Source organism: Cydia strobilella, chromosome 20, assembly GCF_947568885.1.
Source record: "Cydia strobilella chromosome 20, ilCydStro3.1, whole genome shotgun sequence".
Lineage (NCBI taxonomy): Eukaryota > Metazoa > Arthropoda > Insecta > Lepidoptera > Tortricidae > Cydia > Cydia strobilella.
Window position 1 is genome coordinate 8,485,891 of NC_086060.1, and position 22,270 is coordinate 8,508,160.

Genomic DNA, 22,270 nt, shown 5'->3' on the forward strand with positions numbered 1-22,270 from the left:
AGTGCCAGTTGCACAAAGCAGTTGTACCGTTCGCACTTGACTGATCAATGTCACCCGGAGTGCCGCGGCAGTTTACTATGAAACTTTCCATACAATATTTAGCGAACTCTTTAACGATGACAAACAGTTTGGTGCAACCGACCCTTAATCTTTCACTATTTTTACACAGTAATTATGCTGGTTTTTTTCCTTGTAGTCTAGCGGTACAGCGAGGAAATGCTGCCATCTACGGCAAGGGGATATTTGTAGTATTTTATTTTAAGATTAGTATAATTTATTTTTAGATTTCGCTTTTTAAGTTTTATAGTTTAATCGATCCATAATAGAAGTACTTGATAGACATGCCAAAGAAGAAAAGTACAGTCGGCAATAAAAATGTATCAAAAAATATTTTTGACGGTTAGTTGTTAATGTTTATTACGCATACAATTTATTAATGTAACCGATGCTATTTCTGTAACAACATCCGTCGTCTATTAAACTAAATATTCGCAAATATCGCAATTTTTGTCGTAATTTTATCGATTTTCATAAAACTGTAATTAAAAAGTTCCAATACCGCAATTCCGATATTCCGGTATATTGTTATTGTAACTAATGTAACTGACCGACTGACTATCAGTCCGCCGGACGATATCGGCCTGTCAGTTGTTCGGAACTGTCAAATTTTTGTTCTAACTGACAGGCTGATAGGACTTCCGGTTCGAGCGCCATCTTGATAGTTAGCATCGTGATTAATTACTTTGTTTTTTGCTTATTAATATTGTTTAAAGTGTAATATCGATAGCTTATTATACAGTAAACTAATGTGGTAGTGTGCAGTGAATGGAGAATTAATTTTGAAGCGCGTTTAACCACCATCTTGGAGTCAACGGCCGGTAGTCCACGTGCTTCTTGTAAAGTCTAGCTATCGATTTACAAGAGCTAACAAATCACCGTACACTGTCTTGTACAACCGTACAATTTTTGTCGTTTGTAAACCTCTCAATACCTTGATACTGGCGAAATAGTCCCACTGGGCTGAAGCCATAATTTTAAAAGAAGAAGAAGAAGACAGGCTGATATCGTCCGGGGCCCACCCTTAAAAATCGGTCCGTTATTCCGGTATTTTGTGATTTCGGAATACCGGTATGCTTGCCCTAGTCGGTTAGGTGTTTCCAGTTTTCAGATTCATCAATTATTATATATTATTAGCTATTATTTATGAAGCTATCTATAATAATTTCAATGTAGGCATCAATTTTTAGCGTTCAACTACCTCACAACTCGCAATTTTTTTTAAAGTAATTAACTGAAGATATTTCGATTTTTATCAGAATATGACCCAGTTAATTATAACATGTTACTTTACTACCGCTGTATAAATGCCTACTTATATATTAGCAACCTGGCATCTCCCCACAGCATCCCTAAACATAAATACCTACATTACAGGCATGCCCAAGTAACGCCCCTGCGCGGCGCGATGTGCGCGCGGCATGGAGTACGTCCCCAACAACCCCCAGTTCGGGCTCGAGCTGTGCTGCGACCCGCTGCAGTGCCGCTGTCTAGAGCCGCCTTTAAGAGAGTTGGACGACTGTTGCCAGGTATGGAGAAACCAACACCATCTATAGATACCTCCAAGAACCCATAGCTTTGGTTCAAAGTGCGGCTTGCTGCAATGTTGCTGTCTCTAGCCGCCTTTATGAGAATTGGAAAATTGTTGCCGGGTATGTCATGAATGTTCCCAAAACTGTGCGAACAGCTGCAGTGCCGTTGTCTCGAGCCGCCTTTACGAGAGTTAAATGACTGTTGCCAGGTATGTGTTACTGTGGCATGGATGTCCCCAACAACTTCCATTTCAGGCTAGAGCTGCTGTGCTGCGACCCGCTGCAGTGCCGCTGTCTAGATCCGCCTTTAAAAGAGTTGGACTGTTACCTATTGTAGCATTGATATTTCCAGCAACCCCCAGTTCGGGTTCAAACTGTGAGATCCGCTGCAGTGCTGTCTAGAACCGCCTTTAAGAGAGTTAATTGACTGTTGTCAGGTATTTGTCACTGTGGCATGGATGTCCCCAACAACTTCCATTTCAGGCTCGAGCTGTGCTGCGACCCGCTACAGTACCGCTGTCTAGAGCCGCCTTTAAGAGTTGGACGACTGTTGCCAGGTATGAAGAAACCAACACCATTAATACACACGAGTCCCACGACATCTATAGATACCCCCAGGAACTCATAGCTTTGGTTCGAAGTGCGACTTGCTGCAATGTTGCTGTCTCAAGCCGCCTTTACAAGAATTGGACCACTGTTGCCAGGTATGAAGAAACCAACACCATTAGTATATACCTAGAACATAGATAGATACCCGCAAGACCCATAGCTTTGGTTGAAAGTGCGACTTGCTGCAATGTTGCTGTCTCTAGCCGCATTTATGAGAGTTGGACCACTGTTGCCAGGTATGTATAAACTAACTTACTATGTCATGAATGTTCCCAACCCAACAGCCCGCGGACTCGAACTGTGCGACCAGCTGCAGTGCCGTTACAAGAGTACACGGGACATCTATAGATGTGTACCCCCAAGAACGACCTCCGTTGCCAGATATGATACACAAGAAAAGAAAAGAAGTTATAGTTCTTACCACCTGATTTATTGTAATGTCTCTTCCTTCAGCACTGCTAAACCTGAATGATTGTTGCCAGGTAATTTACCAGGTCATTTCACCGCCACACACACACTTGATAGCTTATTCCTTAAATTAATTCAAACAGATACAATGACGACCTGCTAAATACATACGGTTGCGGATCTGCGGAGTGGGAACTAGTCAAGTTCCCTTTGTTCCAATGAAAGAACTTTACACAACAGTAATAACCTTATCTTTATCTTTATAAGGGACCTAGTCCACGGTGAAACGGGTAAACTAACGAACTAAAGTAATTTTACGTACCTAAACTTATGCAAAATTTAAAAATAACAAAAATTATGTCCATTCAGCAGGAAAACGACAACTGCTGCACAGAAAATGGCGAGGACCTAAACGGCTTCGGAGACATCGCGCCGGCCATCGCGGACGATGTGAGCGGCGACCCGGCCTGGGGCGAAGACATGGGATCCTTCTCACTACCACCGCTGGAATTGGACCCGCTGCCTTCCTTGTTCCCGTTTTCACCTTGCTCAGGATACAAGTGAGAAATAATTTAATATGTCAAAGTTCATGTAAAGGTTACCAATGTTACCATGACTTGAGGCAAAGGCATGGGACTTTTCATTATTTCCGCTAGAACGGGATTTGCTTTATCAGTTTCCTTTCTTACCTTGGTTAGGATACAAAAGTGAGTAGTTCCTAGTCATAATCATTTATTTAGTGTCTCAAAGCAGCCGAGAACTTAGTGTAAAAGATACCATGGCTTGGGGCGATCCTTCAAACTATCGCCTCTCGAAACGACCTGCCGACTGACAAAAATTTGGCTAACCGTTTTCGATCAAGTAAAAATCGGATAGCAAACATTCGAAACAACGATAAGTTACTAGCCCCTAGTGTATCGCAGAAGCTGGGAGCTTGGAGGATATAACCAAATGGAGACGCCTTGTCTGTAATTTTCTGTACAAAACAGTCTGCGGATTTTTGCGGGGGAGGGGCACGTCAAATGTATGCGTAACGTAAAAATAGCCATGTCAGATAAACGTCAGTCCCTACAATGTGTATGACCATTGGTCATAGTTTCGACAGAGGGGAACGCCTGTTAATGGCTACTCCATTTGGTTATATCCTATATCCTCTAAAGCTGGGAGCTTTATTAACCTTTACGACGCCGTGTCAAAACACAAAAGCAGTCACTCTGGCGCCACGTCACCGAAGTATCAAATGAAATTGAACTTTATGCACATGCACGTAGATCTGTGTTGCTCTGTGGTCTGGGACGGATTAATCAGTCTTTGGCCTACGATGCCGATATATCGGTCATTGGCGTCCAAAACGTTGAAAGATCACGTAAAGGATGCCCTGGCTTGAGGTGAAGGCATGGGATCCTTCAAACTACCTTCGCTGGAATTAGATTCGTTGCCTTCCTTGTTCCCATTCTCGCCTTGCTCAGGATACAAGTGTCAGACAGACACCTTTGTATATCAAAGCAAAGAACTGAATATGTCAAAGAACATGTAAAGATTCCTAGAGTATCAATACAGCTGAGAACTTTATTTTATATGTCAATGATCATGTAAAGGATACTCTGGCTTGGGGGAAGATATGGAATCCTTCAAACTACCACCCCTGGAATTTGACCCGCTGCCTTCCTTGTTACCGTTCTCGCCTTGCTTGGCGTACAAGTGAGTGAACTAAGTGTGTTAAGATAATTCAATATGAAAGTTATTTTAAAGGATAACTTAGGTACCCTGGCTTGGGTAAAGATATGGATTTAATTAGGCCCTTAAGAACAAGTGAGTACCCAATAGCCTCCAATATAGCAAACCAGGCGAGAGTTATTTTATTAGGAAACTGGTAAACTAAAATAATTTTGTTCTACACTTTTATTGTACAATGAAAGGAAAGTGTCAACTAGAAGTATAGGCCCGCTGCGCTAAACGAAGTCGCCGCTTTCCGGCTCTGTGGAATAGAAAAATAGTATATTTACACACCTCAGCCAGTAAATAAGAAAACCTCGGTTCCGTCATTTTAATTTTACCCTATTATGCTAGTTATTCTAATTTCGTTTCTAATTTAATTTACAAAACGGCCAAAGAAGATGACAAAATGCATTAACGCAAGTTCGACATTGAAACTTGAGCGGTGAAAGACTTTTTTTATACTAAAGGGGCCCACTGACTAACAGTCCGCCGGACGATATCGGCCTGTCAGTTGTTCAGAACTGTCAAATTTTTGTTCTAACTGACAGGCCGATATCGTCCGGCGGACTGATAGTCAGTGGGCCCCTTAAGTAGAGTCTTTGATTCAAATCAATGACTCAAGTCAATCGGTCCTCGGTTCTCGCTAGAAATACGGGCGGTTTGCTCTTTGTTTCGATAGGAGCTGTATTTGTAGTAGTTTGGGGACTCTTTTTTTATTGAAAAACCAGATATTTCTTATACCTTCACGATTAACATAAATTATAAGTAAGAGATTTTCCATTTTCCATCCACCCATTTCCCCCGGCCACCATTTTCCATAAATACTACATGAACAAACACTATTATTTCATTTCCGCTCAGCAGGAACAACGGGAACGAATGCCGCGAAAGGGGAGGCGGCGATGCAGCAGACGTCCTGCTCTCTCTCAAGCATGCCGTCGTTCACGGGGATTGCGCCGCCGAAACTGTACACCCACAGGTATGGTTATCTCTTTCACACTCACCCCCTTTGCAAGGGTTCCTATTGCCTACCGAGCGATTAAGACTAACCAGTGTAGGTAACTGTGATCCCCGTGACAACTATGTGCAGAGCGCACTTATATTGGTTTGTCTGAGACTTTGAAATACCTTTGATAGATTTTGGAATAACGCTAGGCAAGAGTGGGTTAGAATGATGTTTTTATAGCCATCTTGTTCGCGCAAAGGGTGGAATTGTGAAAATAATAATTGTAATTAGAGTTGTGAGGGAATTTCGGGGCTTCGTATTTTGATAGCGGCGGATATTGAAATGCGATATGGGTTTTTAATTTGCAGTTTAGATCATTTTGTGTTGATTAATAGTTGCGAATATGTCTGTTAAAATTTGAAAAAATAGGGGGTTTACACAAAATCATAGTTAATCATTTTAAATTTCCGATGCAAGTTGCAAGATGTTTGTCGATTTATGGTAATGCGGGGTTACAATCTATATATCTAACTTAACGAATACCTACCAAGATACTCATGAAAAATCACAGAAAGTGGTTAAAAGTTAAAACGCTAATGCGAGTTCTAATACTTCTAATAGGCGTACGTTAATAATATAAATCTCTCCGAATGCTACGCCGTAGAGCCGTAGCATATTAACTCGTAGCAGCATTCTACGTAGGGAATAGTATTTTAATTCCGTAAGCTTCTGATATGCGCCATTGGCTTTAGGCCTGATTCGAACAAAGCTTACAGGAAGTCACAAATGGTACGATACGACGTTTTCTGGTTGAAAAAAGTCCCTTTTAACACTGACAGATCGGTATCGTACCGCTGTGACTTCTTAAAGCATTGTTAGCATCGGGCCGTTTGAATGGAATACCTGGATTAGATACTAAACTTTACAAATATCTACCGTACCTTAGGTATGTCTTTATTTATAGTGTTGCTAAAAATGTTATAGCCAGAGAATATCCCGATTTTATCAATTTCGATTTTATAGCAAGAGAATATCCCGATTATTAGCAATTTCGATTTTTGTAAGTTTTTTTTTACTTACAATAAAGCTCACAACTCACAATGTTTTTTAGTTTATTTGGATTTGATACCTATTACCAAAGATAAATATAACTCCGTAATAGCAAAGATAGATATAACTCCGTAATAGATGGATATACAGTCTAAGGAAAAAACGTGCCGCGAAAATCACGAAAATTTGATTCTCGAAAAGATGGCGCCTTTACCTTTGGCCTACTCTCGAATAGATGGCGTTGGCGGTTTCGTTTGTTATTTAACAATTTTAACGCATATCAGTGAAAGAACATGGGTCAAAATCATAAAAATAATTAATGCAAATAAAAAAATCATTTATCCATATTTTAATACATTTTATCGTATTTTTATAAATCTTCATTTTTAGTTTTAAAGTATGTCGATATGTTGCGGCAAGCAAGAAAGCATACTCAATTTCATGGTAGATGGCGCTGCGCTGCACACATCGCGCGCTACGGGTTTCCTGCGACCTATATAAGCGCGGCCATTGTCAAGCTTTTTATTTTTGCAATATCCTTCAAAGAAATAACATGTCATGTATACGCGTCTAATTTATTAATAATATAATTGTGTTGCAAATCGGCGTTTCAATTCTTATTTCACGTTATGAGGAACTAGAGTCTACAAAGTGGTCCATTAGAGCCGGAAATATAGTGAATTAGTGGTGAAAAACGAACAATCGCAGTGAAATAAGAATAATTTTGAGAGATTATAGACGTCACGCATCGAACATTCTAGAACAAAATAAATGAAGAAGGAACAAGAGTGAAAAAACAAAATACGAACAATGATGAAAAAAAATACTAAAAATACGAGAAATAAACGATGAATGAATAATATTTACGAGGTTTCAGTGCATAAATACAATAAATAACCATATCGAGTACCGCGAGAACAATAATTGAGTGATTTTCGTAAAAATAGTCGGCGCTTCGGTGTAAACAATGGACATAAAACTGTGAAAATACATCGAGATTCGTAATAATTTTGAAGAAAACGTGTAAAAACGAGCAAAGCTACGAACATTTAGTGTTTTTCAAGCCAAAAGAGTGAAGATTCAAGATATTCCGTAAGATTTTACTACATAACCTACAAAATGGATACTTACGTGTCGGAACAAGAAATTACTTACGAATTAATAAGAAAGATCGGGATAAACTTCAAGAAGCAAGGAAAATCACGTATTACGAAAGGCTATGTACAAGCTAGAATTGATACATTGAACGAGTATTGGCAGAAATTTCAAACAAACCATTTCCAAATCTTGAAATATGCAACTACGGCTCAGAAAAAGGAGCATAATTACTTCACAACCGACTTGTACTCCAATGGAGAAGAAGAGTATTTTGTGATTAAAGGAGAGTTATCGGATACTATCGAGCTATTCAACAAATCCGAAACTTTGAGTGAGCAACCGCAATCGCAACCGCAATACAAGTCAACGTCGGAAGTAAACAAGCATTCTACGCAAGAGGTGAAGCTTCCAAAAGTGATCCTGCCCCAATTCTCTGGAGATTATCAAGAATGGACGTCATTTAGAGACCTGTACACGTCGCTCGTTCATAATAAAACATCGCTGAGCAAGGTACAAAAACTTCATTACCTGAAATCAAGTGTCACCGGTGAAGCTGAACAATTATTGAAGCATCTGCAAATAACCGAGAAAAACTATGATGTTGCATGGGAAACTTTAGACAAGAGGTACAACAACAAACGCATGATAGTAAATACCATCTTGAATAGATTTATGAATCAAAAGAAAGTGTACAACGGCACATCTAGATCTATCAGAGAGCTACTCGATACTACCCAAGAATGCCTGAACAGCCTTAAAAACAACGACGTAAAGATTAACGAGTGGGATACTATCGTGATTCACATTATACTCAACAAATTGGATGACGAGACGCGCAAACAGTGGGAAGAGGAGATAAAAGCGCTACCTGTACAAGAGTTGCCGAAACTAGAGAAGTTTACAACCTTCTTAGAGACACGTTTCAGAGTGTTAGAAATGGTTCCATCTACAACCTATTCGAAGGACAGAGAGAGAGCTATCGTGAGACAGAGATCCTTTCTAACAAGCCCCGCTACAACTACAATACAGTGTTCCTACTGCAAACAAAACCACTTCACATATCTATGCAAAGAATTTGCAAACCTAGATGTCAACAACAGAGTTCAACATGTCCAAAAGGAAAGACTTTGCTTTAACTGCATGTCATCAAAACATAATGTGAAAAATTGTAAATCCAGAGTATCTTGTCATCATTGCCAAAAAAGACATCATTCTTTACTTCATTTTGAAAACCAACCAACTGAGAAGAGAGAAAATCCAATACAATCTACATCGAGAGAAACCGCTACAAATTTGAGAGAAGAGACTACTACAAAACCTTCAGATACACCAAAAATAAGAAACTACCTTATCACTCAGAGTCATACTGCGCTCATGGCTACCGCACTAGTAAACATTAAGACTGGCCATGGTATACAAGTTCTACGAGCACTCATTGATCCCTGTTCACAAGAATCATTTATAAGTGAAGCAACTGTCAAACAATTACAGCTGCGAAGAAAACCAGCTGATGGATTAGTTACCGGAGTGGGTCATATGTCAACAAGAATCAAGTCCGCTACAGATATAGAAGTTTACTCAAGGTTCAACGACAACTTCAAAGTCAACTGCACAGCCTACATTGTTCAAGATGTCACCGACATTATGCCTGAAGTCCCAATCAGTCCACAGAAATGGAGTCATCTGCAATACCTGTCACTGGCAGACCCAACTTACCATACACCAAGCAACATTGATCTACTACTTGGAGTTCACATCTACACAGACATTTTGATGAACGGAGTGATTAAAGGAGAACCAGGTACTCCCATAGCACAACAAACTCGCTTGGGATACATCCTGTCAGGAGGTCAGTTGAACAACAACCACATGAGAGAGTTCAAAAGCATGCATCTGAACATAACATTAGAGAAGATGGTAGAAAAATTTTGGGAGACAGAGAGATTAGAGTCAGAGGAAAACGACACTCTCACCTCACAAGAACTTCGAGCTGAGAACATTTATCAAGATACAGTAGCAAGAGATACAAACGGAAGGTACATCGTATCACTTCCATTCAAGTGTGACAAACCTACTTTACCAGAGAATTCGAGAGAAATCGCACTGAGAAGATTCATGAGCACTGAGAGAAGATTAGAAGCAAACACAAAATTGAGAGAATCCTACAATGAAGTCATGAGAGAGTACATAATGTTACAACATATGGAATTAGTTAAACGAGATGAACCTATGAGAGAGCCAGACAGAAGAGTATACCTGTCACATCATCCTGTGATCCGTGAAGATAGAGACACTACTAAGCTTCGGGTAGTTTAGGACGCTTCATGCAGAGGAGCCAACGGAGTAAGCCTCAACTCAGAACTGCTAATTGGTCCGTCACTTCTGGGAGATCTTCGAGACATTCTTATGAGATGGAGAACGCATAAAGTCTGCTTTGTCGCCGATGTCATCAAAATGTACCGGCAGATCCTTGTAAGAAGAGAAGACACAGACTTTCAGAGAATACTTTGGAGATTCAGCCCTGATGAAGACATAAGAGAGTATAGAATGCTAACTGTAACCTTCGGAACAGCATGTGCACCATTCTTAGCAATCAAAACCCTGAGACAGATAGCAATCGATGAGGCAAACACAGAAGATTATGCACAAGCTCGAGAAATCATCAACCATTTTTTCTACATGGATGATGTACTGTCAGGGGGAAATACAATAGAAACCGCAGTAGAGGCTAAACGTCAACTGACAGAAGTACTAAGAAGAGGAGGCTTCGAGTTACAAAAATGGTCTTCAAACAGCAAAGAATTCATAAACACAGTAGAACCAGAGAAGAGAGCGAAAAATTCTGAGATAGATATCAACAAAAAAGAGACAATCAAAACATTAGGAATCACTTGGAACTCAAACGAAGATACCCTCTTAGTAACAAACAAAATCAACACTTTATCTGAGCAGCGAGTAACAAAGAGAAACGTCTTAACAGTCATCGCTTCCCTGTTTGATCCAATGGGTTGGCTAGCACCATCTGTAGCCATGGCGAAAATATTTCTACAGAAGACCTGGTCAAGAGAATTATCATGGGACACAGAGTTACCTGAAGACTTGAAGACAGAGTGGAAGACTTTCTGCAGAGGCATAGAGCACCTGTCAGACGTGAAGCTTGAGAGATGGATCGGAACGACCAACAACAGCGAGTTAGTAGAACTGCATGGCTTTGCTGATGCATCAATGTCAGCCTACGCAGCGGTAGTCTACAGCAGAGTAATCCAACCAGACGGAGAAGTCAAAATATCACTCATCATGGCAAAAACAAAAATCTCACTGTTGAAAAAACAACTCACTTTGCCCCGTCTTGAACTGAGTGCAGCACTGCTACTGAGCCAACTACTGAAACACGTCGCTACAGCTATGAGAATCGAGCACAACCATACATACGCTTATTCAGATTCAAAAGTAACCTTAGCCTGGATTCTCGGAGACCCGCTGAAGTGGACAACATTTGTGAAAAACCGAGTCATTGCAATCAACAACAACATAGATACAACATGGTCGTACGTGAACACAAAAGAAAACTCTGCAGATCCAGCATCGAGAGAAGTCACACCAGAGAAATTAAAAGAACATACACTATGGTTTCAAGGCCCAACATTTTTACATCAAAGAGAATGGAGAAGAGAACACCATGAAGTAGAAGATACAGATCTAGAAACAAGAAAATCTATCAAATGCGCAACTACTACCTTGTCAGAGAAGACTCAGAAGACAGAAGATTTCATACTTACAATTTCAAAGAGATATTCATCATTGAGAAAACTCATCTCAGTCATAGCCTACTGTAGAAGATGGCTTATCTTAAAAAACAAACATGTAAAAGAAAACTTACCTCAATATGTAACTCATGATGAGCGAGAAGAAGCACTTACAACATGTATCAAGCTTTCTCAACAACTAGAATTTCCACAAGAAATCGAAGCTCTGAGAAATCACACAACATTGAAGAAAAGAAGTCGTTTACTGTCATTTACGCCCTTTCTCGATGACAAACAAATCCTGAGAGTTGGAGGAAGATTGAAACATGCAGATTTAGAGTTCCTGAGCAAACATCCAATTATCCTGTCCAAGAACAACGTACTGATACCACTTTTACTTAACGACGCACACAAGAAGACGTTGCATGGAGGCCCTCAACTGATGACTACATATCTTAGAGGAAGATACTGGCTAATTGACGCAGGAAACACTATAAAAACATACGTGAGAAATTGCTTTCCTTGTGCTAAACAAAAAGCAAAGACAGTAACTCAACTGATGGGTGACTTACCTGAGATACGAGTGAAGCCGTCAAGAGCGTTCCTTACAACTGGTGTAGATTTCGCAGGTCCAGTAAACGTGCGCATGAGCCCTGGACGAGGAACAAAGACTTTCAAAGCATATATAAGCATCTTCATCTGCATGGTAACTAAAGCAATACATATAGAATGTGTGAGCAACATGTCTATGGAAGCGTTCATGGCAGCATTTAGAAGATTTACATCAAGAAGAGGATTCGTCAAGGAGATGTGGAGTGACCACGGGACTAACTTCATTTCCTCGAGCAAAGAAATACTAGAGACTTGGAGACTTGGCAAGTCAACAATCCCTGTTGAACTAGCAGCCCTACTAGATACAGAAGGCACCAAGTGGAAGTTCATCCCTCCTGGATCACCAAACCATGGCGGATTGTGGGAGGCCGGAGTCAAGAGTATCAAGTTTCATCTTAAGAGAACTCTCGGAGACGCTACACCTACCTTCGAAGAATTTACAACTCTTTTGAACCAGGTCGAGGCTTGTCTGAACTCAAGACCTTTATCACCGCTGAGCGATCATCCTGATGACCTAGAGCCGCTGACACCAGCACATTTTCTTGTCGGAGAACCGTTAGTCACCATCCCGGAGAGAGATTTGACACAACATAAGACAAATTCATTATCAAGATGGCAAAACATTCAGAAAATGCTACAAATATTTTGGAGAAAATGGCAAACTGAATTTCTAACAAGATTACAAGAGAGACCGAAGTGGAAAATCAGAAAACAAGAGTTTAACGTCGGAGACCTCGTACTAATTAAGGATCATAGATTACCTCCTAGTAAATGGCTACTAGGTAGAGTTGTACAGAAACACCCTGGACAAGACAACGTGACACGAGTCTACGAAGTCCGCACAGCAACTGGAGTGCTAACCCGCTCGATTTCGAAGCTCTGTCCACTACCAGATGTGAGAAGAAAGGATTCTGCTATTCTTTAGGCGGGAGTATGTTGCGGCAAGCAAGAAAGCATACTCAATTTCATGGTAGATGGCGCTGCGCTGCACACATCGCGCGCTACGGGTTTCCTGCGACCTATATAAGCGCGGCCATTGTCAAGCTTTTTATTTTTGCAATATCCTTCAAAGAAATAACATGTCATGTATACGCGTCTAATTTATTAATAATATAATTGTGTTGCAAATCGGCGTTTCAATTCTTATTTCACGTTATGAGGAACTAGAGTCTACACGATAGATGGCAGTGAATTTATTGTGGTTACAAAATTTACTATGACAGTACCGCTCTATCCTATTATATCCTCTTTGGTAATAGGAATACAGTCGGATAGGTATACAGTCTAAGGAAAAAACGTGCCTCGAAAAATCACGAAAATTTAATTCTCGATCAGATGGCGCCACTAGTTTTGGCCTACTCTCGTATAGAGGGCGTTGACGGTATTGTTTGTTATTTTTAATTTTAACGCATATCCGTTAAAGAACATGGGGCAAAATCGTAAAAAAAAATTAATGCAAATAAAAAAAATCATTTATCCATATTTAAATACATTTGAACGTATTTTTATAAATCTTCATTTTTAGTTTTAAAGTATTTTTAGTTTTATAGATGGCAGTGAATTTACAGTGGTTACAAAATTTACTATGACAGTACCGCTCTATCTTATTATATCCTCTTTGCTATTACTATAGTATAGGTGTAAGTTTAATACAAATAATACAAATGTTTTATTTCGGAAATAAAATTATAACAGTTTAGAAGTTAATTTTGACCCGTAAATAAATGTAGGTTGTAAAAAATGACGGAGTTTGGCGGTAGCATAGCTATAGGTACATACTTAAATTGCTTACAAAAAGAAAACGATCAAATTGATAACCTCTACCTTTTTGAAGGCGGTTTAAATAAAAGCCATTAAAAGCGATGACGGCATAAAAGCCATTAAAACAGGAGCACTCAATCTCGAAAGTTAGTGAATAATTATGTTTAGCGGCCCGCAACTTGGTCGGTTGGTCGCCCGGGTGAATCGCCATAGTGATACCGTTCAATAAATAAACTACCCGACAAAAGCAGCTTTTTCTTTTCCATTAATATACCAAAATGTTTCATGTTTAAATTAGTTTCCTTTTAACAAAGTCGATACCTATTTCTGGCTTGGAGGATATAACCAACGGAGACGCCTTGTCTGTATTTTGCTGTACAAAAAAATCTGCCAATTTTTGCGGGGGAGGGGGACGTCAAATGTATACGTAACGTCAAAATAGCTATGTCTGATAAACGTTAGTCCATACATTGTGTATGACCATTGGCCGACTATTTTCGACAGAGGGGCACGCCGGTTAATGGCTACTCCGTTTGGTTATTTATACCTATCCTCTAAGATTGCTGGAGTAGAATATAAAAAGATTTCTATTAAATATGGAAAATATGGACAGTTTTAAGTACCTTGAAAGCTGCATAAGTTTTTGTCACCGGCCACACCATTGTTTACATTAATTCCGTGAGAATAAAATTCAGACTATAGGCTAGGAGGCCGTTTATAAAACAACTCGGCCCCTTATCGAGTTTTAGCTCGCTAGAATGGTCTTTAAGAGTAGGTTATCACTGTTTAAACAAAATAAATACGATCGACGATAAAACTCGAATTTTTTTTTGATAAATAATTATACGAAAGTAGAATTTTAAAAATTACGGTAATCTATTGTTAAGATGATGGTGAACGGCGGCAGCGGCTATCCATACTACGAGCATTACGGCGGAGCGCCCCTCTTCCCGACCATGTCCGTCAACGTGTCCATGAACATGACCATGCACGGCTGCCCGCCCGACCAACTCTGCTCCCAGGTACTACAGCCACAGGTACCGCCACCAATGCTACCGTACTACGAGCACTAACGGAGCGCTCTTCCCGATCATGTCCGTCAACGTGTCCATGAACATGACTATGCACAGCTGCCCGCCCGACCAACTCTGCTCCCAGGTACATAAATGTCCAAGAAACAACACGAGCCACATGACGAGCATTCGCATAAATCCCAAGGCGCACGAAACAGCGGAGAAATATTGACCCCTATTAGCAATAGGTATTTGTCGAATAATTTTAACTCGAACTTAAAAGCGATCATGCTAAATATTTATTAAACATTTTTAGCGATTCACTTTCTAGGCACGTATTTTTGAAACAGTTTTAGTACCTACCGTTTTCGGTTATCTGGTAGGAACTAGGAATTGCTACTTAACCTTCAACCGAAAATTTGTAAAAATGTTCATAAACTAAAATGTTTCCAAATTGTATCCTTGAAAGTAGTCGGATGAAACGATCGAATAATCACTCTTATTTAAAGATTAACAAAAATTGTAATATAATAATACTTACAGAGTAATATTAGCTGATAATAACGGGGTATGTGGACTCTCGCATAAAAAGACCCCTGAGATCTCCGGCACGTGTCGTCATCGTACCTAATGAATACATTAACGCGTTTTATAAGGAACCATCAGGGAATTTTCAAAATAAAGTCATTCATAGATTAAAGAAGTCTTGTTTGTGAAAGTTGGCTTCTATCTCGTTCTAGTAGTGTTTTGCGCTAAAACCTCTCTCTCCACAGGTCCAATGGAACCAAAACACCTCACCGCCCTCAGTGAACGTGGTCTACCCGCAAACACAGAACATGATAAGTCCAAACTCCTACCCAGCAGCAACCTACTCTTTCACCGCTGACTTCAGAACACCTAACCAATCAGACCCTCTCATCACAGCCACGTCTTCGTTCAAACCTCTACAACTGCAAAATGCACAGAAGCAAAACAACTATCTGTTTCAACAGAAGAACTTTGCTGGGCAAAAGATGCAGTCGCTAAAGAGGTCACCGTCCAGGATATTTGTTCAGGAGAATCAGAAGGAACAGATCGGGAATGGGTATATATTGAATCATCAGGGACAGATGCATTCGCAGGAGTACGCGTATTCGGCGTGTGTTAATGCTAGTGGGAAAGTTCAGGTAAGACAAAACATGGAGGTACATTTGTGGCATTTATTAGGTCCGGTCGAATAACGTGTTTAGTAAACGAGCACATACTTATTAAACAATACATGTAAATGCGAGAAGTTTTGAACTGTCGCTATTTATTGTAGGTATTTAACTAAATTTTCTTTTCTTATTTATGACTTTGTCGTTTACACTTGCTTCTGTAGTTCTGTAGTTTGGGTTGTATGTACGAGTACTAACGAGGTACTAACACTAAGTATATAAAAGTAGCAATAAAAAAATATTTAGTCCCGCGTTTCTTGTTGTTACACTTTCCTTTGAAACTCGTGAAGTTTGTAGAATTATAGAAAAATAATTTTCATGAATCAATTATGTTCCACGAACGAACACAAACTTTTTTATACCTATACAATTTTTAATTGATTTTATGCAACATTTTATGGGTCTTCTTTATTAACTTTGTTTTCACTTGAATAAAAGTCACGATCCACGTTTTAATTAATATTTTACTTAGACTGAAGTTTTATAGATGTACCATTTTTAGGGTTCCGTACCTCAAAAGGAAAACAACGGAACCCTTATAGGATCACTCGTGCGTCTGTCTGTCTGTCTGTCCGAGCCTATTTTCTCCGAAACTACTTGACCGACTTAAGTTGAAATTTGGTATACATATGTAAGTTTGTGACCCAAAGACGGACATGTAACGTAAACAAATGAATCTTAAACATAGAGGCCACTTTTGGGGGGTAAATGAGAAAATAAAAAAATAAAGTTCTTCAATCTATATCGTGTTACATATCAAATGAAAGAGCTCATTGTGAGAATCTCAAATACATTTTTTTTATAATTTTAGGATGAATAATTTAGAAAATAGGCAAAAAATTACCATTCCCCCCCTTTATCTCCAAAACTACTGGGACTACAATTTTGAAAAAAATGCACAAAATAGATCTTTACCTATAGATTACAGAAAAACCTATTAGAAATGTGCAGTCAAGCGTGAGTCGGACTTAATTACAATAATTACTTAGTTTTTGATCCGACCCCTACGGGGTTTTTAAAGACATTTAACTTGCGTAACTCATGTTTCACATAAAAAATACATTGTTTAAATTGTGTAATGTACGGAACCCTTGGAACGCGAGTCCGACTCGCACTTGGCCGGTTTTAAACTGCGCGCCACTCTTAAGGTTTTACATTAATTAATTTACCTATTAACTAAGCTCACAACTAATAAAACATAAAAGTTAAAAAATGTTTTCTGCAAATGGACACTAAAAGATACACTGTTGACACACCCAGCTATATCATACTACATATAATTCACAGGTGGGCGCACTCAGCGGCTGTTCAGAAGACGACGAGCAAAAACCCAACCTCTGCCGCATATGCGGAAAGACCTACGCCCGGCCTAGCACGCTCAAAACGCACCTTCGTACGCATTCCGGGGAGCGCCCTTACCGGTGTGGGGATTGCAACAAGAGCTTCTCCCAAGCTGCGAACTTGACTGCTCATGTTAGGACTCATACAGGACAGAAGCCTTTCAGGTTAGTGATGTGAGACATCCGAGATGATGTCTCTCATTCCGGGGAACGTCCTTACCGGTGCGTGGATTGTTACAAGAGATTCTCTCAAGCTGCGAACTTGACTGCTGATGTTAGTGATATAAGACTCTGTGCTATGACAGAAGCCTTTCGGGTTAGTGTTATAAGACATCCTCTCTCTCTCTCATTCCGGGGAGCGTCCTTACCGGTGCGGGGATTGCAACAAGAGCTTCTAGCAAGCTACGAACTTGACGGCTCTGTTAGTGATATAAGACTCTATCCTATCAAACACTGTGCTGAGTTAGCTTACACGGAATCTACATCTACACATCTCTCTCTTTTATTTGGGGGGAGCATACTTAATGGTGCGGGGATTGCAACAAGCGTTCTCTCAAGTTGCGAACTTGACCGCTAATGCTAGGACTCATGCAGGATGACTCCGGGGGAGTCCCTGGGGTTTTTAGCTCACAGGACGGGTTACTCATTAAGTGACACCCAAAATGCTCACGGCCTGCGGGCCGCCCGCCGGGGCGCACGGCGCACGCGGTCGAATGCTGATAGCGACCCTGCGGCACCCCATCTAAGGCGGATTCGGCACTCGTTGGTGGTTTTAAACGGTAGTCCTCTGGTTAGTCCGTCATCCCTCCTGGTTCCCCCGGACCAGGTGGCATGCGTAAACGCATTTCCCCAACGTTAAAAAAAAAAGGACTCATGCAGGATAGAAGCCTTTCAGGTTAGCAATGCGACTCTTTCTCTCTGGTTGCTCGTCTATGAATAAAAATCTTGATATCGAATTCTGCTCTGCCGCTCTAGCACAACTACATTAGAGTACCTATAGGTACCTATAGGTATATAAAGATATGTTTACTTGTTTTCTACTTGACCTGTTGAATCGAGAACTATCTTCCCGACAAAGCTGGACTATGAACTTGACCGCCCATTCATCAGTACACAGGACAGGTGCATTTTATTTAAGGGATGAAAGGCCTTTCATAATCAATCAGTGAACATCTCTTTACGTTTTACTATTTGTAAATATTATAATAAGCCTTGCTAGTTGCTACTTAGTTATTCTCCTTGAGACAGAGCTAGCTAGTCCACTGCTATGGAGGACTATACTGTTTACATAAAACAGTATGAGATAAATAGATGTTCATACTGTGTTTTTTGCAGGTGCCCCATTTGCGATCGTCGGTTCAGCCAAAGCTCCAGTGTAACTACGCATATGAGGACACATTCCGGTGAAAGGCCGTATCAGTAAGTACTTGTTTTAAAACTTGTCAAGGTATTTCACGTTACGTAAACAATACGTAATACGTAGTGGGATGTGGGTAAGTAGTAAGTTTTGAATAAGAGGAACAAAGGGAGTTTGAGGAAGGAACATGCAGTTTGCTATACAGTACTTGTAACGGTTTCTTTCCAGCTATGTTAATTCATGCTTTTGCATGATTTTTGTCAGACAAAAAAAATAAAAATAAAGTACCATTTACAAGGTCTCATAACTCTCATAACAGTCATACAACACACAAATAGGTATTTGTAATTTTAAGAAAGTTGTACATTTGCCATCAGATACATCAGATCACTCTAACGCCTTGACAATAGAGGCGTGTTCAGATATTTGTGAGTACCTTGGCCGCTCCGATATATCTGATGGCGACTGTACAAATGGTGATTTTGAAAGGCTCAAATCTTTTTTGCTCTGCAAAAATATGAATATAACACTTTCTTTCTCAGATGTCGGTCCTGCAAAAAAGCTTTCTCCGACAGCTCAACCCTCACGAAGCACCTCAGGATACATTCTGGAGAGAAGCCATACCAATGCAAGCTATGCTTACTTAGGTAAGAAAGTTATTTAAACTTTTTTTCGTTCAACGTTGCTGCTTTTGAGAGGAAATTTGGTTGTGTAGTTATTTTAAACCGTCGCTTTCTTCAGGTTTCTTTATATCGGTTCTGATCCCCGCCGTTAATAATTCTGACGATTCAAGTTTAATAAAACATAAATACTACACGATGAAACCCGGCCATGCATGATCTGGTATATCTTTTTACCGAATGCACATATTCAAGCAGTTCTTCTATGTTTTGTCCAGCGTTTTTTGATAATCTTCACTCGCTTCGTACGAGGGGCGTTCAATAAATTCTCGACATTGATATCTTACAACCTTTTTGAGTATTTCTTTTGTTACTGGCCACTAAGAGTCATTCATAGACTTTAAAAAAAAAAGTAAAATTCAAACCGATATGTTCTTGTTTTTCTGCAATTGCCGAACAAACGTGAGCACCATGAGCGATTTAACAATGTTAATTAAATTAGAGCATCGAGCCGTAATAAAATTCTTGACCAATCAGGGTAAAAATCAAAAAACTATAAAAGAAGAAATGGATTGTGTTTACCGTGAGTCTGCTCCTTCTTTATCTACCATTCAAAAGTGGTCAAGTGAATTTAAACGTGGGAGAGAGAGTATTGAAGATGATCCTAGACCAGGCCGGCCTGTAGTAGCTACTTCACAAGAAAATATTATCAAAGTGGAAAAACTTATATTGGAAGACGGCCGAGTGAAGGTAAAATCAATAGCTCAAATAACCGGTCTTTCTGTTGGTACCATACATGATATTATCCATTACCATCTTAATATGTCAAAAGTAAGTGCGAGATGGGTTCCGCGAATGCTGACACCGGTTCAAAAAGATATGCGAGTAGCTTGTTGTTCCGATTTTATTGACCTGTGCAGTGAAAATCCTGATGAGGTGCTGCAAAAGATAGTTACTGGAGATGAAACCTGGGTTCATTATTATGACCCAGAAAGTAAACAGGAGTCCATGCAGTGGCACGTTAAGGGTACAGCTCATCCCAAGTAGTTCAAGGTCATCCCTTCAGCTGGCAAGGTCATGGCCACAATATTTTGGGATTGTGAAGGAATATTACTGATCGATTACAAACAAAAGAGTGTAAATATCACAGGACAGTACTACGCTAATATTCTACGTCAATTAAGGGGTGCAATCAAAGACAAGAGGCGAGGAAAATTAACCAAAGGTGTTCTGCTTCTGCATGACAACGCCCCTGTGCATACTGCTCATATTGCCAAGGCGGCTATTCTTGAATCTGGGTTTGAAACTATTACTCACCCACCGTATAGTCCGGACTTAGCCCCCAGTGACTTCTTTTTGTTCCCCAATCTTAAAAAGGATCTGCGTGGAAATCGATTTTCTGACGATGAAGCGTTGAAGGCGGCAGTGGAGGAGCATTTTGACACCAAAGATAAAAATTATTTTTATGAGGGATTAAAAAAAATAATAGATCGATCTTTTAAGTGTATCAACATAGGGGGGGAGTATATTGAAAAATAAAAATATTAAACTTATCGTATTTGTTTGTTTTCATTCACATACCGAGAATTTATTGAACGCCCCTCGTACTACAATTCCACAAATGTACCTATTTATATTTTCATACGATCATACGCTGTTTTATGCTCATTAGAATGTCATCTTACAAAAAACATACTTTCACTTCTCATGCTCGTAAAGTTCAACTTTAAGTCGTGCGTAGACGACAAATAAGTCGCTTATTATGTTCTAGGGCAAAAAGTAAAATCATCTATTAGGACCCTTAATGACTTAGCAATAAAGTCGAAAATCTGCCATACAAACTGCCAGCACTTGCCCCCAACCGGCGCGCTTCCGACCGGCGTGCCCCGCGCCCCCGACACAACAAGTTTCTTTAGTCTTGAATAAATACTGTAAAATAACCTAAAATATTGGATATTTTTGTATGTATATTTACTCGCAATCGAAGTGAAAAGCAGAGTGTATAACTCAGGCATAAATGTCCATTTTTATCCTCGACTATATTGGTCCTCGCCTCCTCGCTGAGCTCGGACCAACAAATTGCCTCGGATAAAAATTGATCGCCTTATGCCCTTGTTGTACAATATACTATTGAAACTTTGGGAATGTATAAATATATATTTATGCCCTTTATGTCTTTATAACAGCTCTCCTAAACCCAATGGTGGTATTTAAAAAACAGACAGAGGGTGTACAGTACTCTATTTAACTGTTTCTACTTGTTCCCAGATTCTCGCAGTCCGGAAACTTGAACCGACACATGCGCGTCCACGGGAACATGTCCGGCGGCATGCTCGGCTGACACTTGCCAACTCGCGGCGTCTCCGCCGTGTATTTCTAACCTTAACTAATAAAGAGGGTCATTGTAGTGGTAGTGGATCCAGGGCTCCGAAGGGGTAGATGAGTTTGCAACGGGAATAAACGGGATACCATAGAGACGTCATCTATCAACACTGTATTTTCAGCTATCGTGCGAGTGCGATACTTGCTGTGGCATCTGCGAGAATACGACCAAGAGAGAATCTCGGTCCGACTCGGTACTTAGTCTCTCTCATGTCTCACCTTTTGCAGCAGGTGGAGGATACTCTTTAGCACCGTTTGTTAGGGCGGTCTAACAAACGGTGCTAAAGAGCCAGCTAGCCAGTTGCCGCAAAGTCAGCCAGCAACGGTGCTAAAAAACAGATTCCTATGACCAAGGAGATCATGAAACGTTGCCGTCCCATGGGTGGATTGAGGAACGGTGGCTATCCAAAGGTTTTATGTGGCATTTTTTTTTTGGTTTGGCCATATCAAACTGAAAAGTGATTTAATCCTATGTCTGTACATTTCGGCAAAAAGGTCATTCTCTGATGTAAGTAGGTAATTGCGTTTAAATATCTACCACCACCTTTTCCCTATATAACCGGGACTGGATGGCTGATAACAAGGACACGATCGGTCATTGTTATATGTATAGTTATATATATCCTTCTAAAAACAAACGTTAAAATGGATGAAAATCACCGTTTGTTGAACCCAAAGACTTTTAAGACATTGGGTTGTCGATGTTTTAGATTGCCTATCCAATATTTTGCATAAAGTATTAAATACAAATTTAAATACTCAAGTAGGCTAGGCGATTTTTGCTGTAAATATATTTTAGTAAATCAATGTAAATAATAAGCGTT

General features: G+C 40.0%; 1 protein-coding gene across 3 annotated transcripts; it reads left to right on the top strand.

Annotated features, from left to right (window-relative positions):
- Nucleotides 1–1,345: 1,345 nt before the first annotated feature.
- LOC134750713 (protein glass-like) lies at nt 1,346–21,469 on the top strand. 3 transcript variants are annotated; one of them, XM_063685945.1, is made up of 9 exons: nt 1,346–1,586; nt 2,976–3,166; nt 5,187–5,304; nt 14,426–14,560; nt 15,325–15,717; nt 17,035–17,252; nt 18,423–18,506; nt 18,987–19,091; nt 21,333–21,469. In XM_063685945.1, exons 1-9 carry the CDS (start codon nt 1,479–1,481, stop codon nt 21,403–21,405), a joined length of 1,425 nt encoding a protein of 474 aa, XP_063542015.1. In that variant the 5' UTR covers nt 1,346–1,478; the 3' UTR covers nt 21,406–21,469. The 3 variants fall into 3 exon arrangements, with proteins under 3 accessions (XP_063542015.1, XP_063542016.1, XP_063542017.1); XM_063685946.1 differs by having other exon boundaries at nt 5,190–5,304; XM_063685947.1 differs by lacking the exon at nt 1,346–1,586 and adding an exon at nt 2,131–2,146.
- The last annotated feature ends 801 nt before the right edge of the window (nt 21,470–22,270 follow it).

What these genes read in the sequence shown, in the direction of transcription:
- LOC134750713 (XM_063685945.1), top strand. Translation starts at nt 1,479, where the DNA reads ATGGAGTACGTCCCCAACAACCCCCAGTTCGGGCTCGAGCTGTGCTGC. An exon ending in TCACCTTGCTCAGGATACAA is followed by an intron (nt 3,167 to 5,186) that starts GTGAGAAATAAT and finishes ATTTCCGCTCAG; the next exon opens with CAGGAACAACGGGAACGAAT. An exon ending in ACAGGACAGAAGCCTTTCAG is followed by an intron (nt 17,253 to 18,422) that starts GTTAGTGATGTG and finishes TGTTTTTTGCAG; the next exon opens with GTGCCCCATTTGCGATCGTC.